Here is an 18,226-nt window from a genome sequence, read left to right as displayed (position 1 = left end):
GTAGTCAGAATAATAATTCTTTAAAACAAACTCAATAGCCAAGGTTTATTCTAAAATCTAACAACAGCTTTTTATTATGTGCTGTAAAAAAATTGGCTCTCCCTGAAAATAAATTAGACCATGTTCATGTCATTCTTTTGTATGGCATGCGAGTATGAGTATTTATATTGTTAAAAACTAGATCATTGGATAATGCAATTCTAGAGTTTTGATTGGCTTAGCCATTATGGTATATGAGCCATTATACTGTGCTTTACAAAATCAGTAACTGTACACATTGGTGTTTTTGTTTTTACAAAATAGATTGGGGAAGATTTGTCCATAACTTTTATTCCACTTACACTTGTTGGATATGAGATGATTGTACCCAACTCGGCGCAGCTATCTGTCATCTCATATTCGACGCATCTTTGTGGAATAATTAATTAGTATATGCTAAAACAGACTGGATAGCGTTGAAAGCCAATTCTGATTGGTGACTCAAATTCTGAATGATTATCCTGTGCTATTTACCTCCAAGCAACTCATGAGGGATTCGCACCCAAAAATATTGCAATCGTAGCAGAAATAAAAGAGTTAAAACATCTTTTTGTGCTATATTATCTCACTGTTTTAGCATAATTTACACTAAAACAAATATTCACCTAATTGTCAGATATTTACCTTGCAGCTCAGTAAATATCGTCCACTTCTGTGAATAGTAAGTTGTTAACTATACATGCATGCAATAAAATAATATTACTTTTGCATGGGGTCTAAATAGCCCTAAACAAAAGGCATCATCTCAAGGCCCTGGGAAATAAACTCACAAATCCTTGTATTTATTCCCCAGAGCCTCGAGGTGATGCCTTTTGTTTAGGACTGAATTTTAATATATCAAAATTGGTATATTACAAGATGAAATCACTTGCAGCATGAGGGTTCCAAGGGTTTTGCCTAACTGAATGGGCCTCGTGATTGAGATTGAGAAAGAGGAAAATGGAAAAAAAAGTAGAGTAGAGTACTTTGCATCAGACAAGGAAGGTTCAACAGTAATTACTACTGTTGCACCTTCCAACCCTAAAGTTAGCAACATTAATTTTAGAATAAAGTATTGAACACAACTTTGAGAACAAAATAATGGGCCCTTTGCTGCTGGATGGGGTTGCAATTCCAAGACGCGATTGACTATAATGGGGTTGCATTGTCAACAAAGTTCCAGATGGGACACTGAAAAACCTCTGTAAAATGAAAAGTGGCTTAGCCTGAATTAGGCCTAAATAACATTCGGTTAGCCTAATTAGGCCTAAACAACATTCACTGATTCAGGTTAGCCTGTTTACGGTTAGCTCTCAATAATAGTGAGAGTAATGCCATATTTTACCCCTGGTCTGCAGTCTGTGTTTTGGTGTGACTGGTTCCAGACAGAGTTACTAGAATGGGGTCGCAAATTGTTGGGATTTTGGGGGTAAGAAAATGTTGGTTATAGATTCACCGTAAAAAAAAAAAGTTGTTACAGAAAGAACTGTAACGCTGTTAATTTAATATTTACTAGTTGATTACATTCCGTTATGAAATTATAATTAAAAGGCTTTATGTAAGGTTTATGAATAAACAGAAACTGACTAAGTTGGGGTCACAAAAATTACATTTACCCAAAAGTGACTAAGATGGGGTCTACAATTGGCCATAAAAATAGACTATAAAGGGGTAGGGGTTCTGAGAGGCCAGTGTCACATACCCAGCGAAAATTGAGTTGCGGTTTTAGATGTCCCAGAGTGCAATTTGCCCCCGAGTATGGCATGTACCATGTAACTGTCAAAGGGCACATTACAGTTCCAGGCGTGCAGATTCAGTATTCCAATCTTGGGGTTGTTACAAAGTGATACAATGTTTAATTCCAGAGAATATCAATGCTGAATACTAAGGCTAAAATGTCCAATGTGAATTATATTGAGCTATTATGGGAAATCTGGAGGGGCAGGGGGTCAGACAGAGAGAGAGAGAGACTTTATTCAATGCACATTACTGCCATAAACTGAATTATGTTCAATTATGTAAATGTAAATTGTAAGATTACGGAGTACCTTATGTTAATGTATAATATTTATAATTAATAATAATAATCGTCAGAAATGTGTATGCTATGATTTGCAAATTATTGCATGCTGGCTTTAAAAAGTGGCTCACTTAATTTCATGATGTGGGTTTGCATTCAAGTTGATTATCAAGATACAGCAAAAATCTTACTGACCATCAATTTGCATGGACATCAAATCACAGGTAAAATCGTAACTTAACCTTTGTTTTATACCGTCCAATTTAATTCTTCCATGGCCTTGAGTTCTGACCATTAATTTGAAAGAAAAAAGGAAGTCAGTAAGATCATGGTCCTGCAACCCACTTAGCAAGTTGTGAACAGGCACTAGCTAAAGTTTTACTTCTTTGTTAAGGCAACCATTTTGATCTTACTTCAATCTCAAATTGCAATGTAAATGCAACATAGCATTTATGTTAAATTAAAATTCAAGTGTGTAAAAATTTGAAAAAAAGAGACTTGCTGAATTATGAAGCAAAATTTTTAGTAGGGCCTAGTAAACTTCTGTTTGTCACTTAACAGAGAGATAAGAATACTTTCTAAATAGTAAACAGTGTCGTAAAGGAAGCCGTCACCAAACCATTCAATGTAAGCCGTAAAATTCTGCAATTAAATGTCTTCCTTAAAAAATACTGATATAATAACGTGATTGGTGAAAAAGCAAAGGGAGCTAATGCTCTTAAACTGACCAATCAGTGCCAATCAAATTTGCTGCCATAAAATGAGCTCAACATATGAATGAACTACTAGTGACTGTTATAAGAAGCACATTGTTTGAGGATTAAACTGATACATGTAGGCCACTTCTGAATTCATCTTAGCTTTTTGGTTCAGTTCGAGTTCAAGTTTAGGATTTTGGTTGCACTCGCTAATTTTGAACATGGACTCCCTTAGAACAAAAGTTAAGATGAATTCAGAAATGGCCTAACAGATTTAATGATAGCTTTTTATACGTCGAGCACCAGCAAGCACTCCATGTACAGATGAGAAATGGAAGCAATCTCGACAGACAGCCATGTATTTATCAGCCCCACCTATCACCTCAACCTGAAGGCAACAATAATATTCTTAAGTCACAACAAAATCACAGTTACAATGATTAAGACCACAAAAAAATTAATCATTGTTGTAATAATGACTTATTAAACACAAAAATTAATTCCCTGTTATTTCTTTCTAATGCCCCTTAATTAACCCAAAACAATTTAAGCAAACCCAATCCCCACAATGTAATTTATACATGTTCTTGTACTCTCGAACTGCAATAAGCCACTTAACTGGAAAAATACATGTAATGTGATGCACAATGAAAGGTTTTGCCATAATATTACTTCAACATCCTAATTAATGGCATATACACAGGGGTTGCTTGATATAAAGATTTTTGATGTCTCACAAAACCTTTGTTTTATAAATTAATCTCAGTAGGCTTTCTTCTGTAAGCACCTCCATTATCAAAACATCCTTTTTTGTGAAATGGTAGTTAAAGCACTAACTCCAAGGAGTGAGAATTGATAGATTTTACTGCCTAATTACACCAGATGATTTCACTTGTCAATGGGGGGGGGGGGGGGGGGGGGGGGGGGGAGGGGAGTGGGGCAGTTCAGGAGTCAATGGGTTAACCTTAAATGGTTTGAACTCATATCATAATTAATTACAGACCTTAGACCTAGACGGATCAAAATGCACCAATCACTGTTTACATTCTTCACAGCCAGTGACATCTAGGCTTAAATTGACAGTCAACCAATAACATCGCAATTTCATTGACCAATTGCATCAACCACCAGAGTGTTTATACCAATGATCTACTGACATTACACAAATCACTTGACTCTCAAGATGACTGACTTCCAATCAGGAAGAAAGGAAAGGAACTTTATTCAAGTGTCCAGTCATTCTAGCGCTGGAGCACTAATTGCGGACACTGTAAACTGAAATCAACAAATTAGCTCAAATCAAATCAAATAATGGTTTTTGAGAGGGGAAAATATGACACAGAGTCTGGGATTTGAACCTGGCAGACATTGGTGGGAGGCGAGTACTCTCACCACTACGCCATCCCTGCACCCCAGGTTATCCTTCTAGGGACAATATTCACCTGGACAATTGTTCTTCACTTAATTATGTTCTCACTCTCACCTTTTTTTCACCCCCCAGTCGTTTTGTAAAGGCCGCATCCTTATAGCAATGCATACAGACTGCATTAAGTTTGACAACACTTTCAGCCAGTGGAACAAGATTTAAAATGGGTCCAAATGCCTAAAGCAATGAAAGCACACATTGTTTTAGTGAAGTCCAGAGTTTAAAATGATTTCTTGGTCCATATGACCTCAAGTTTCAATACAATAATAACTTTTATTATATGGATTGTGTTTGTAGCCGATATAACGTGCGCTCTGATTGGCTAATTGTGACTGAATTGTAGGGCATTATTCTCCCATAATGCCTACGGGCCGATTACGGGCTTGCAAAAACAAAGCAAAAGGTAATTAATTAATTAAAAAGCCATATAATAAACTACTTACTAACCGAGCTAGCTCAAGCTGTACTGAGGAATATTGGCCCTCGGTCGTTTTTGCCACGACCTCGGGCCAATATAATTTCCCCAGCACGGCCCTCACGCTCGGTTAGTAAGAAGTTAAACTTAAATTTAAATACAGCTGACTGGGGGCCAAAATTCCTGTGGCAGTATGGTTTAGGGCAAGTGACGTTAGTAAATTGTTTATTATAATATGGCATTGTTTCTTTGAGTGATCAGGGACACTTCTCCACTTGCTGAATGTTCTAGCTCAATCGTCTTGTTCCATCAGTGAACCTTGAACAGTAACCTTTTACATAAAACTAAATTATGCTTGCTATAATTGAACTGATGATGAAAAATTAAATTCCATTTTCTTAAAACCTATTGTGTATAATTTTCTTGTAATATGATTGGTTTATTTCCCAAAATGAGCGTTCCTGATTGGCCAATACATTGCGTGACAAATTTATGTGAGCATGACGTGAGCAGCATTGTGTAGACAATTACTGACAACTACAAATTGCCCAATCATGAGATTACAAGCAATCATGGTCCAATTAAAATCTGCAAGCTTGTTGAATACAAATGAACGGACTGCAAAAATTAATATTCCTGTAACCTTTCGTTGAAACGTTCCATCCAATGCTGCGACTATTATTACTTTTCCCATGCCAGCCATTTCTTCTGAGAACTCTACGATATCTGGAAACTTGAGAGCAAAGCAAAGGTAAGTAAAATATGTCAAGGTGTATTTGGAGTTGCAAGTCTTTTAGGTCATTTTCTCCTTGATCCTGCTCTGCGACCAGTCTTTTTAATACTTGATGGACTTTTAGATCAGACTTGCACAAATTAAAGTAGACAACCTTCTGCTTAAAGTAATTTTTTTAGTTTTAGACAGTGTTGAGTGAACCAGTTTTTGTAATCCATGTCTTTTGACAGGGGTGGTACAGTAGTAATGTCCCCAAAAGCAACAATTTTGTTGTGTTTCTAGAATTAACTGATTAATTCCTGTAACACGAAGGATCGGTTTATGTTGGGGGGTGGGGAGAGCAGTGTGGTTCTGTTTGAAAGTACAGCAGCAAAATTAAATACTTACAAACTGGCCTTCATCTATTCCGATAACAGAATAATCAGAAGCCTTTTCCTTTATATCTCCTAAGACTGAACAGGAAGATGCTCTAAGAGTTTGACTAGGATAAAAATAATCATACAATCAGTAAATGTATGATTGTTATTATTTATAGTGCCCCTGTGACCAAAAACCAATTCATAGTTTTCTTTGGATTTCAAAACTATGTTAACAAAACACTAAGTGACCCACGTTTTAAGCCTTGATTTCAAAAAGACACCTCTTTATTTTAACTGGAATTTTCCTATTTAATGGTCCGCCATTACGAACATTATGTTCTTGAGAGAGCTGGATCAAGGAGAAAATTACGTCAAAGGCTCACTAGTTTAAGAATGCAATACGTGTATACGCCGCAGAATTAATATGCAGCACAGGAGTTTTGGGCTTTCAGACTTTTAAACTAACACTTTGCATATATAATAAGCTGCGTTTACACGCTGAAATTTTAAGCTAGTGAGCCTCTGACGTCACGTTTCCCTGGATCCAACCGTCTGAGGTCCAATCGGTCAGTTTTGAACGTGAGTAATGGCGGACTGTGAAATCCAAAACTTACACTCAAAGTAAACGGCCTTTGGATAAAAATCAAAGCTCAAAATTTTGCCAGTCAGGTGTTAAGCAAACACACTTTCAAAATCTGAAGGAAAAAAGGAAGTGTTTTTTTTTTTATCACAGGGGCACTTTAAGCAATTGAGGACTTTTTCTATGTTTACAAAGCCTTATCAAAACACGAGGGGGAGTCGGCAGAATTTGAGACAGTTATGGAAACCCAAGACGCAGTCGAGGGTTTGCATAACTGTCGAGATAAGAATTAAAAGTTCTTGATGATGACATCCATCAGCCATGCATCTGTTCTCTAATAGGTGAGAGGTAATCAATTTGTGCATTTATTGACCTTATTATGTAACATGAGATATTTTATATCATTGTTGGGTGCCCTTAATGGATGATAATGTTGAGCATTTAAATTTTCCTTGAACTTGAAATGGCTTTAATTTACAAGACAAACAATTGGAACATTACAGTATGGTGTCCTTGGTCTGCGACTTTTCCGAACACAATGTTATATTTCCTCGTTAACTAAAATACGACCAAAAACAAATGTGTCTGATGATTTCTTGATTATTCTTCTTTCACATGACGAAATTTCAGCTTTCCTGCTATCGGTGATTGTGCGGAATTCAAGTTTGTTGACAGGTAAGTTAATTTGTCTTTCTGGAAAGTCTCTACTTTTGCGGCTCTGTAACTTAGCTGGTCACATTTACTTGGCTTGTGTAAAGATAAAACACAACCGAACACATGTCTTTTTGCAGAACATATTTACAGATAAACTGATTTCTGAGGTTGGGAACGAATTTGCTCCAGAGTTTCACACTTTTGTTTCATCAACTCTTGAAAAATATCAACAATAGAGGAGTTCGAGCTCTTGATTGCATCATGGGTAATCAGGGCAACAAGGCGGGAAATTCAAAGGCTTGTATGGAAATTCAAAGCAAAATATACTGTACGTGACTCTACTTTATAGACTTTCGCCTTGATCAACCAAACAAATAATTTCATGTCCACAACTGAGATAAACTAGACTTGGTCTTTGTTCTCTGGAATTCCTAAATATTGCTTTTTTTTTTGTCTCCATACATTCTCTGTAATTTTTTGCCTTTGGAATTACAGGAAATGTATGGCAGAAACCCTTTTTAATAAAATAATTTGTAAAATAGCCATTCTCTCCAAATTTATTCTGCCGCACCTTTGAGCACATATCTTCTGTTTTGGAAAATAAAAAACCCAAAATTGCATATCATGAATACTTTTCATCGTTTTGAACTTCCTTACAAACCTTTGAATTCCTCTCCACCTTGCCCTGATTATCCATGATGCACTCAGGACGTAACAAATCGATAATTTCGATACGCGATAAAATCGATTGTAATCGATATTTTTTTATACTAATTAATCGATTATTATCGATTTAATAAGCGATAACAGAGTTTTTTGTGATTATCGATTTTGATCGATTTTATCGATTTTCGTAATTACAGTTCGATTTCAATCGATTTCCATCAATTTAATGAAATTTAATCAATTTAATGCCGAGTAAACCGATATAATCAATAATCTGCACCTAAATCTTGGAGTTGATCTCTCATACACCAGTCAAATCTTGTGATTATCGATATTTATCGATTATTCTAGCTAATCGATGAACAATGATGGAGTAATATCGAGTAATCGATTACTTTCCGATGATCGATTTCTATCGATTTGTAACGTCCTGTGCACTCAAGAGCGTGAACTCGTCTATTTTCCGAAAAAAAGGGGTCCTTGGTACGCGACTTTAACTACCTATGACCCCAGAGAACTTAAATCTCGCAAAGCAGATGAAAAAAACCTTCAATAAACGGAGAATGTCTTTGCCTTTACTGAATATTTTCAAAATCTTCTTTATAAATGTTTACGAACGGGTTACCTTCGAATTCTTTTGTACATCTAGAATACCTATTCGGTCTTATAAATATAATGGAATGGAGCATGTATGTGTTAGGAGACGGTCAACTGAAAATAAAAGCAGATTCTATACTCACAACGACATCCAATACGACTATAGCTGAGATATATAAAGGTTAATATATAAAGAATAAACAAATTTTCATGTTCGTACTGAAATTATCGGGTTTTACAGGTATGTTAGCGGACCAAGGACCCAATTCGCGGACGAAGGGCTCGCGATTACTACCCTGGGATGCCAGAGGTTTTTTCTCCCAATTTAATGTTATCGCAAGAAACGAAAAAGCTATGATCAAGAAAAATTTCGGTTCGTGGCACTTTTATTCAGGTAAGATACCCCGGTATTCAAGATTATCCTTTTTTCTCGCGGACCACGGACACCATACTGTATTTCTTGATTTCCACACCGTACCTATCATGGGTTGCTATACCATCAGCATCATATCGGTTATCCTTCTCATATTTTATCACTATACACGAGTGATTTGCTACTTGGTACCGCTTTATTCTTCTTAGAAGCTCAGTTCTGTTGACATAGAAAGAAGACATTGTAAAAGAAGAAAAATTAAAAGGGACTGGAACTGATCTACTGTACGCGAGCAACTTTCGCTTACGTTTTTCCTGAAAACATTGGACCAAAAATGACCTACAAGGAGACAAACATAAAAATGAGATGAGATTAGAATGGAAAGCATAAACGGCCGAGTTTATTTCGGACTTCAAGGAATTAGAATGGGTAAAAACGCCATCTTGGACAACACATTACCTGAATTTGACCTCTAATGTTCATTACACCCTGTACGTCCATGCCTGGAATTGTAACCATAGACATCTTACAAGTTTTCGTTCCTTGCACTCTGCACAAAAGCGTTGGTGAAGACTTCGTTGCGGTGGAAAGTGCGCCAAAAGTTTTGAAAAATTCGCGCCCAAACATCGTTGTTTAATACCCTGGACCCAGTCTACTCGGTGGTCCTTGGTTGTCTGTGAAGTACAGTACTCCTTTGTTCTGTTAAGTCGAACTGGGCCCGGTTGTTCAAAAGCCGATTAACGCTAATCCCAGATTAAAGTTTATTTCTCTACTCCCAAGCGCTGTTCAACGGTAAAATTCGGCAAAACTTTACATTAGAAGAAGTCAATCTTGAAAAACAAAAATAAGCAAAAGAAACTTTCACCAAAAGGTTAAAACTTTAAACAAAAGTTTACGCTAATCCTTTAATCCTGGATTCAGTTCATCGGCTTTCGAGCAAGCGGGACCTGGGGAAGAGTTTATGTAGTTGCTAAGCTACTCGTAACTGCAGAAAAACATGGCGGACAACTCTGCACAAGAAAGCTCTGTGAGTATTTACATTTTTTGTCGGGTTTGTTGCCGCATCCTGAAATGTGACCTTAAGAATTGAACTAATAAGGGGATAACTGTATTATTCCCCCATCAACAGGGGTAAATATTTGAAAGATACGAGATTTTTCAGCAAATAATATATTGTAAGTATAATTTATAAAACCTGATTAAACTCACTGATCGTCCATGTCAGGTGTTTGGATGTGTGTAATATTTTATTATACATATACCTAACCGCTTCTTTTCATTTTGTTTAAGTTAAGTTAACTTAACTTAACTTAAAGTTTTGTTTAAGTTAACTTCTTTTCATTTTGTATGCACATGTATATAACATTTCAAAAGCGTTTTTTCAGGGATAATCTTAATCAAAGGTTAATCGGTTAACGTTTTTGAAGTTTCAAGACGGGATGGTACAAACTGTATTTTTTTTCCGAGACGAAATCCTAGGATTCTCATCAGGTTCAAGCCCTTTTACCTGCATTTATTCAGTTGATAATCAGAAGAAGCATCCTCGGAGACCCAGGGGCAGTCAGTCGGGGCAGGAGAAAGGCAACGAAAATTTTCCGAAAACTTTCGTCGCAAACTTTCGTCGCCTTTTCTCCTGTCCCAACTGACTGCCCCTGAATCTCCGAGGATGCAGAACAAGTAGCCTTATTTAATTTATTAAACATCAATCTAGCCCCAGTTGTTCAAGGGCTAGATATAATATTATCCAGTGGATAAGTCAATATCCATGCAGAGCAAAAAGTATACTTCACGTTAAAGGTTTTCAATACACACCTTTCCTTAGATGTGCTTAGATTATGCATATTCACAGTTATGTGAACAAATACTGATATATTTGCACTGATTGAAATTGTCAGATAGTGCTTTATCTTCTGGTCAAAGTTATTTGACCTTCGAAAAACCATGCCCTGGTGAGGGATTGGGGATCAAGAAGCTCAATGCTGTGCTGTAAACTCAACTGTGGCCTTTAATATTTCACTTTGCTCCCTTCCTCATTATTACATTCCTCTCTTACTTTGTGCTCTCCCTATGACTCTTGCTTCTGTAACTCTTTTCCCTTCTTGTCTCTCACCTTTTGACCTCTTTTAATTTAATAAAGATGTAAGGATCACACTTTCATTAACTAATACATTGCTTTATTATAAACGTGCATATCCTTTTTTCCTCTTGGATCTTCTATACAATTCTTGACTTGCAATGACATGACCTCAAATATCTAAAGATGCAGGTAACAATAACATTAAATAAATCTTATTATGTCACATTGCTGCTGTGTTGGTTTTATAAGCAAAAGAAGCATAAGGGAAATCTGCTGATTTTGCAGGGTATCAATATGGTGTGATGACATACCGGTAACATGTAAGTCAAGGACACCCCTGTTTCCCAGATACAATAATAATATTATTAATGTACTGTAGCATAAAGGCAGTGATCTACAATTGCACAGGAAAGCATCACTGAAACCGTGAAAGAAAATCCAACCCCACAGTCTGAAAGTGTGCAGAATCAACAAACAAATGATGACTCGGAGACCCCTTCCTTAAGAGATGCTGTAGCTGAGGAATCTTCCTTACCACCAAAGGGAGGAGAGGGTGGGCAGGCTTCAAGCATCACTGAAGGAGGAGATGAGGCAAGAAATCAACTGCAGGAGGGAGGGGATGGTGAGAAACCAGACTTGGAAACTGGAACTGATGTACCTCAGGAAACACTGGAAAATATGGGAGTATGTTTATGTGCTTAAATACTTATTTTGTAATCACTGCAAAACTCTTACAATTTTTTTGGCCACTGCCATAAATACAGCTTCTTTAATCTAGGAGCACAAGAAATTTTCTGTAACAGTGCTTACATGCAAGCAAATGTAACAAAATAATGCTCCTAAACTACAACCAGTTCTCTGATGCTCCTTCAGTTGATATTCCATTTAACCACATTATTTTCATATTCACTGCAATACAGAAAATCCCAACTAATATTACCCTCAAAAAGGTCTACTGGTGATGTTTTTGCAGCAATGCAATATGCAGAGGATCTAATGCAATGTTGTTTGGTTTAATCAATGCCTGGTTTTGCTTTTAGAAAATTGACGAAGAACCCATTGAAAATGTCCCTTTACCAGAGGTAAATGTATTGTTTGTTACCAGTAACATTTCTTGATTTTCCTATGTATTTCCCTAAAGAAGTGCCCCCTTAGCTCTTGCAGTCAAGAACTTGTGGAGAAACCCAATAACTTAAAAACAGATGTTTGCACCATAACAATGCTGGAAAAAACTGTCATCAAAAAGGCTAAGTGCTTACACTTTCTTTCAGATGATCCACAGGCACCTACTTTTAATACCTAATAATCTGATAGGCACTTTTCTTTTGCAAACAAAATATACTGGCTTACCACTTTCCCTCCCAACAGGGACCCTTGCAGATTTTGCTCTGTTGAACACCACATGATTTTACTCATCAATGGGGACCAAAGAGACTCAGACTCGGCATCACATGTGGGTGGAATTTGTTGGCTCTCTACTTTGCACCATAGAGAGGTTTTTCTCTGCATTCTCCAGTTTGCCTCCCCCCTCAAAAACCAAACTTTGATTTGATTTGTGTGAATTTGTTAATGTCCCCAATTAGTGCTCCAGTGCTAGAAGATTAGACACTTAAATAGAGTTCCTTTCCTTTCCTTTGTTTTGACTTCAAAGCCCACTAAAAAACTATGCACCTTTTATCCCTTTCTGACACTTTCAAATTTTCCTCCATCTAGCAGCAGATGTTTTTACTCATAAATCGGGACCATCATGATAGCAATCTTAAGCTTCATTTATACCAGCAATTTTTATGTTTGAAGTTTTCTGTGACAATTTTTATTTGCTTGTGCAGATGAGGAAATTTGTCCAGTTTTTTATGTGACAAATGTATTTGCTGAAATGCTGTAGTGTTAGCTTTTATGTGACATGTGAAAGGTGTCAAATACTAAAAATTGCTTGTGTAGTCAACTCGTCCCATAAAAATTAATGCGGCAAATTCCTGCCTATTAATGGGTGCCATTGGAGAATTAACAGGCAACCTTGCCTTGTTTCTGCTTTCATAATCTCTGCTGTCCAAATGCATTGCTGACCTAATTCACTGGGAATTGTTGACAATTTAATATTTGTTGTGCTATCTACATGATCAATTTAAATTTGCCACATAAGATTGTTGCTTAAAAATTATTGCTTATGAATGTAGATGGGAATTTATGGACCCGCTTTGTAGTCCTCTCGGGCAATTTAATATTGTTCTGTCCTTTTTTTGAATTCAGAATGAGGCCATCCCTGAGATGGATGAGGGTCCAGCTGTTGAGGTTGCTCAGCCATTATCCAGAGATGGGACCCCAACAGAAGAGGAGCGTTCAGTAGAAAGAGATTCAAAACAGGAAGACCCAGATGCTTCGGCCACACCCCCTCCCCCAGAGGAACCTTCATCTGGACCAACAACTGAGTTTGAACCAGCAGATATGTATTTTGATCCAGGTAATGGAAAGTACAGTATTAGTTGTTGTTGTTGTTGTTGTTGTAGCTCTCTCTTACCCCAGGTTACCCCTGGGAGTGAGACTGTCTAACACCAGACGCTTTTTGACTTGTCAACTGGGGGTGTCCTAGGGTATTTATTAGGTGTCAATGGATTAAGGAGCATATAATCAGTTTACTAAAATTATATAAATTTAGTCCTTTTCCACAATTTTTGTAATTCCCAGTGCATTATGCTAGCCACCCTGGACTGCCCCCCCCCCCCCTCCCCCATTGACAAGTAAAATCGTCTGGCGTTAGACGTTCATGAGGGTAAAATCTATTAAATCTCACTCCTAGGAGTCAATACGTAATTAAAAAGTCTCAAATTGTCGCACGAACAAATGTGATCACCACAAAGATTGTTCCGAAAGCAAGAGCAAAAGCTCTGGTCCCATAGGAAAATGAATTACTTAAGGCTGTCCTAATTCAAGCATAGATTAATATTTAATTAATACATGTAGCTTAAAATTATTGTAACATTTAATCTGCATTCATAACTTTCCAAACAGCATCAACTATGACTTGATTACGGCTGTTCAGGTGTCAATGGGTTAAATTGAAAGTTAAAAAGACCTATCTTTTTGCTAGTGAAACTACTTTCTTAATCTTAACTTCTTAGTTATGCGGTAAAGCACATAGAGCAGATCTGGGTAGGTGCTATAAGATGATTATGGTTATCATCATCATCATCATCATCATCATTGATTAAAAATCGGTGTCCTACCATTATTTTCTGGATTATTTTCTCAGATGATATGAGGTATGATGAAATGGAAATTGATGAAGAGTCAGAGCCAGAGATTCCCGTTTACAATAGAGCAGAGCTTATTGAACTCTATCAGGTATTTAGCCATGAAACCTTTTAAACTTCATAGGATTGCAACATCTTAAAGGATTCTTAGAAAAGAAGTCCTAAATAGTAGAATTAAACTTATTGGTACTTACAGTGTTCTTAGGGAAGGGTTTAATAAGATTTTATTTTCAAGGGTTTTTTTTACATTTACAGAACTTTTTGTGGCACATCACAAATGAAATAGTTCCATCCAACAGCTTTTCAAGGTGTCTCGTTTAATGAACTTGTTAGAGGTCATTATTTTGGTGATTTGTTCAGACCAAACATGTTCTGTTGAAATTTGTAAGAGGTGAAACTTGAGTATTCCAATGTATGTGATTTTGATTTTTGGATGTCAACATGGAGGTATTTAAGTTGGGGGAAAGGCTGTCTGACACTGCAACAAGCCTACTCTCAAGGATTTTGCTGATATTTTTCCGAGAGGATCAGTTTTTAGATAATGGTTCTAGAATCTCCTTGTGATCCTCTCATGATGCAAAAAAAGCTGTAGAACAGTCAAGCAACAATATTTATTGTTGTCTTACATTAAAACAGCAAGCATTGGAGGAAAGGTCAAGCCTGCAGTCCCTAAATTCCCAACTGCAACACAAGTTAGCTGAGTACTTCAAGAAAAAAAAGGTGAATACTTGGTTGAAATGTTACAAATTTACAAACAGGAAAACAAAATTAATATTTTTATAATCTTTATTTGGATACAAATTATAATATTAACCAATGAAGTTATGTAATATGCAACCCTCATGATAAACGTAATTAAGTGCGAGTCGATTTTGATGAGGGAAATACAAAGGTAAACGGAGAAAAACCCTAAAGTCAGTTTGAGACTGACTGAACATCAGCCCCCCTACAACTTACAGCAGAGTTGAGAAGTGCAGGTGTTACCCACTTAACACCAGCCTGACTCCCAGGCATACAGCCCAGGGCCCTGTTGTTCGAAAGCTGATCAACTTAAGTCCAGGAATAGTGTAAACTTTTATCTCGTATTTTCTTTTTTTTGGTGAAAGTTTCTTTTGCTTATTTTTGCTTTTCAAGATTGACTTCTTCTAATGTAGAGTTTTGCTAAATATCATCATTGAGCAGCATTTGGGAGTAGAGAAATAAACTCCTTGGATAATTTTTAATTACCCTGGGCCCGGTTGTTCAAAAGCCACCTAACGCTAATCCCAGATTAAAGATTATTTCTCAGATGGCCGGCAATCCAGATATTTAGCCCATCCAACACGACTTAACTGTGGCAAGTTAAAGAATTGACGAGCTCCTTCACTTAATCACTCTGGGTTACAATTTGATACCTGAGAGAACCTGAATAGGTTCAAACAGCTACATAGCTAAAGCTTCAGCATGAAACAGAGAGATCACTCAAGGCACTGTTCTTAGAAGCACCTCCTTGGAAGTCTCTCAACACATCTATAGAGACAAGCCAGAACATGATGTCCAGGTCCTAGTTGTTTAAAGAGTTATAGCGCTATCCACTGGATAAATCCTAATCACTATCCGCTGGATAACTCAATTGGTTTTGTTAGTGCTTATCCACCTGATAATGGTTTTGAGTGGATAGCGATATGCGCCTTTTAAAGAACTGTGGCCAGGAGGCAATTTATAACAGATCTCATGAACCGACCGTAAACAGAGATGAGGGGAGGTACAATCTTCTGGCCTTAGTTGTTTAAAAGGTGGATAGCGTTATCCACCCTTTGAACAGCCGAGGCCTGGTGATCTGGCCAAGGCTGATCAGGTCACATGTCATATGACTCATGGCCTGATCAATTTCATTGTGATCAAGACTCATAGCAGAGTCGAAGGTTCAATTTTTATTTCTGCATATCAATAGTAAAACTTCAAACTTTTTTATTGACTTTTCTTTACATTTGGATAGAGTGATGAACGTCAACAAGAAATTGAAAAAAATGTGACGGATCAAGAACAGAGATATCTGAAATACATGTGTAAGTTTGGTTTCAGGGTTTAAATTTCAGTTACAGTGATTTAGTAAGTACCACTTTCAGTTAGCCGCAAGAGAAAATGCTAAATTCGTTCAGAGGAATGTTAATGTTTGAATATTTTTTATTATATATATATGTATCTGTAGGTTGAACTGATCAATAAGACATAACTTTTTCTGTGACTCAGAGTTTCACGCTTACATGATCATCAGACAGCCTTTAGAAGAAGTCTGTCTGATGATCACGTAAGCGTGAAACTCAGAGTCACAGAAAAGTTATGTCTTATTGCTTAGTTCAACCTTCAGGTTTATAAATGGGCACCGGCGAAATGCTGGGGGTAACCCTGCGATGGACTGGCATCCCATCCAGGGGTGAGTAAAGATTTTCCTAGTCGTTTCATGCCACAGAAACTGGTACAATGTATAAGCTCTGGCTCTGATGCTCTGATGGGCCACTTGGCTTGTAAACAGACTTTACTTATTAACATCCACAAATATCGAACGAACAGTGTATTTCTCAGAAAAACGCTGAGTCCAGAAATTGAATGCAGGACCTTATCTGCATCGCTCCGGAATGTTGTAGGTACCAGAAATATACCATTTTACAGTTGTAGATAAGTTACCAGGCCTAAGAATGGAAGCGAGGTTGCCGGTGACCCTGTTCTGACACAAACCTTTGTGCTTTTCTAATGTCAATGTATGCTAATTAGAATTACAACTGTCAACACAATTTACGTGACAAAAGCAGTGAGATGTGTGTCTATACAAGGTCACCGACAGCCTCGCAGCCATTCATATGGCTAGGTTACTGAGCAAACCACTGTAAAATATGGCCTATTGATTGCCAATCTTCAATTTTCAAAAGCAAACCTGGAGGAACTTCAAAATGAAGAGAGACGAGAAACAGAAAGCTTCAAAGACCAGATTGAGGATCTGAAAGCAAAATGTCAAGAGAAGCAGGAAATCGTCAATAAAACCAGGTATGTCGTCAATTGAAAATAGAAGTCTTTCGTGGAATTTTGGAACTCTTAAGATTACTTTCAAGAACTTTTACAGTCGAGAACATAAAGCATGAAAAAAATTGAGCTAAATTGAGTTGATTTCAATGTACAGTGTTCCCAGTTAGTGCCGCAGCGCTAGAACACTTGCCACTTAAATAATTAATAATTATTGGGAGAGGTTGAGGTTGTATTAGTGGCGAGCAGATCAATTTTTGGCCGAAGCCTAATGATCTGCGAGACACTGACAAATCACAATATTTTTTGATAACAGAGTTCAATAATTGTTTGATCATTCGATCATTCACCAAAGCATGCTTTCAATTACGCATGAGCGGAATATTATTTGTAGCAAAAATACATGGAATGATAAAGTCTATTATTGCCACCCCAGACCAGACATGGGCAATAATACTATTTTAATTCAAGGTTGAAAGTTACGTCTCGTCACTTACAGACACATAGTTTACAAAACTGCTAAACTTTGAAAATTTATTCAGGCTGTAGAATTCATGTTGAGTGGAAAAGGAAGCATAACGAGAGCATTGTATTAAGAAAATTATGATGACTGTTTTATGCTGGGTTTTTTTTTTTTCTCATTTGTACGCAATTACTGTCATATTTCAGTGACGATTTTATGATGTTTAAGATGGAGGTTGCAAAGCAGGCAATCAACAGTCGATCAGGGAAGGCAATTCCTCCAAAGGTGAGAACTCTGAGCTGTCAGTAATCTGCAACAAGCGTTCTACTTTCGAGATTTCACGAGCGCGAATTGTACGCAAAAAGAATATTTCAGCTGTAAGTATTGAGATTCTTTACGGAGAACACCAAATGTCGGCCGAAATTTGACCCACCCTTATTGACCAGGCACTTTAAAGGAGAGACACGCTCAAATTAGAGAAATTTTATGGTTTTAATCCTGCCGTTTGCTGTTCGCCTTTAATAGTCAATCTCGAAAGATTTCCCCTCAAAAATTACACTGTAGGTGCACGCTAGAAAAAGGCATTCGATTTGCCGGCGCTTAGTACGTCATAACATGTCAAAGATCTCAAGATTGTTTAAAGAAAATGTCATGAAGTATTGAAACCATTTATTGGTATTCTGATATTGGACCTTTTTATTTTCGTTTTAGGACCTTGAACAATACCAAATGCTCGAACTCAAGAAAGAACAGGAGGTCATGCAGGTACATTCTTCATGTGCGAACTCTGTTTTTTGTGCTTGTTGTCGCTTTGCTCTCTGTACCTTTGTCCATGTTCACTGTTGTAAGGTTTTCTTCCCGTTTTGCGCATTTTTTTACTTCTCTTCATTCTCTGT

The 18,226-nt window shown here is 37.1% G+C and overlaps 2 protein-coding genes across 3 annotated transcripts in view; one reads left to right on the top strand and one right to left on the bottom strand.

Annotated features, from left to right (window-relative positions):
* Positions 1-2,013: 2,013 nt before the first annotated feature.
* Positions 2,014-9,210, bottom strand: LOC138060391 (thymidine kinase, cytosolic-like). Of its 2 annotated transcripts, none has more exons than XM_068906149.1 (7): positions 8,999-9,210; positions 8,847-8,878; positions 8,645-8,758; positions 5,698-5,791; positions 5,221-5,310; positions 4,220-4,339; positions 2,014-4,011 (listed from the first exon to the last, which is right to left on the bottom strand). In XM_068906149.1, the coding sequence occupies exons 1-7, from the start codon at positions 9,164-9,166 to the stop codon at positions 3,973-3,975; spliced, it is 657 nt and encodes a 218-aa protein (XP_068762250.1). In that variant the 5' UTR covers positions 9,167-9,210; the 3' UTR covers positions 2,014-3,972. The 2 variants fall into 2 exon arrangements, with proteins under 2 accessions (XP_068762250.1, XP_068762249.1); XM_068906148.1 differs by having other exon boundaries at positions 2,014-3,124; positions 8,999-9,209.
* A 284-nt stretch (positions 9,211-9,494) lies between these two features.
* The window catches only part of LOC138060323 (cilia- and flagella-associated protein 184-like), a 16,268-nt gene continuing 7,536 nt past the window's right edge, over positions 9,495-18,226 (top strand). The window contains exons 1-10 of the mRNA XM_068906069.1: positions 9,495-9,566; positions 11,025-11,300; positions 11,657-11,698; positions 12,867-13,077; positions 13,867-13,958; positions 14,504-14,587; positions 15,846-15,915; positions 16,777-16,891; positions 17,537-17,615; positions 18,042-18,095. Coding sequence (XP_068762170.1) covers positions 9,537-9,566; positions 11,025-11,300; positions 11,657-11,698; positions 12,867-13,077; positions 13,867-13,958; positions 14,504-14,587; positions 15,846-15,915; positions 16,777-16,891; positions 17,537-17,615; positions 18,042-18,095 — 1,053 coding nt within the window. The 5' untranslated portion in view covers positions 9,495-9,536. The remainder of the gene's footprint in view (positions 9,567-11,024; positions 11,301-11,656; positions 11,699-12,866; positions 13,078-13,866; positions 13,959-14,503; positions 14,588-15,845; positions 15,916-16,776; positions 16,892-17,536; positions 17,616-18,041; positions 18,096-18,226) is intronic.

The sequence above is a fragment of the Montipora capricornis genome, chromosome 8 (genome assembly GCF_036669925.1).
Source record: "Montipora capricornis isolate CH-2021 chromosome 8, ASM3666992v2, whole genome shotgun sequence".
Lineage (NCBI taxonomy): Eukaryota > Metazoa > Cnidaria > Anthozoa > Scleractinia > Acroporidae > Montipora > Montipora capricornis.
This window is presented reverse-complemented; position numbering and strand designations above follow the sequence as displayed.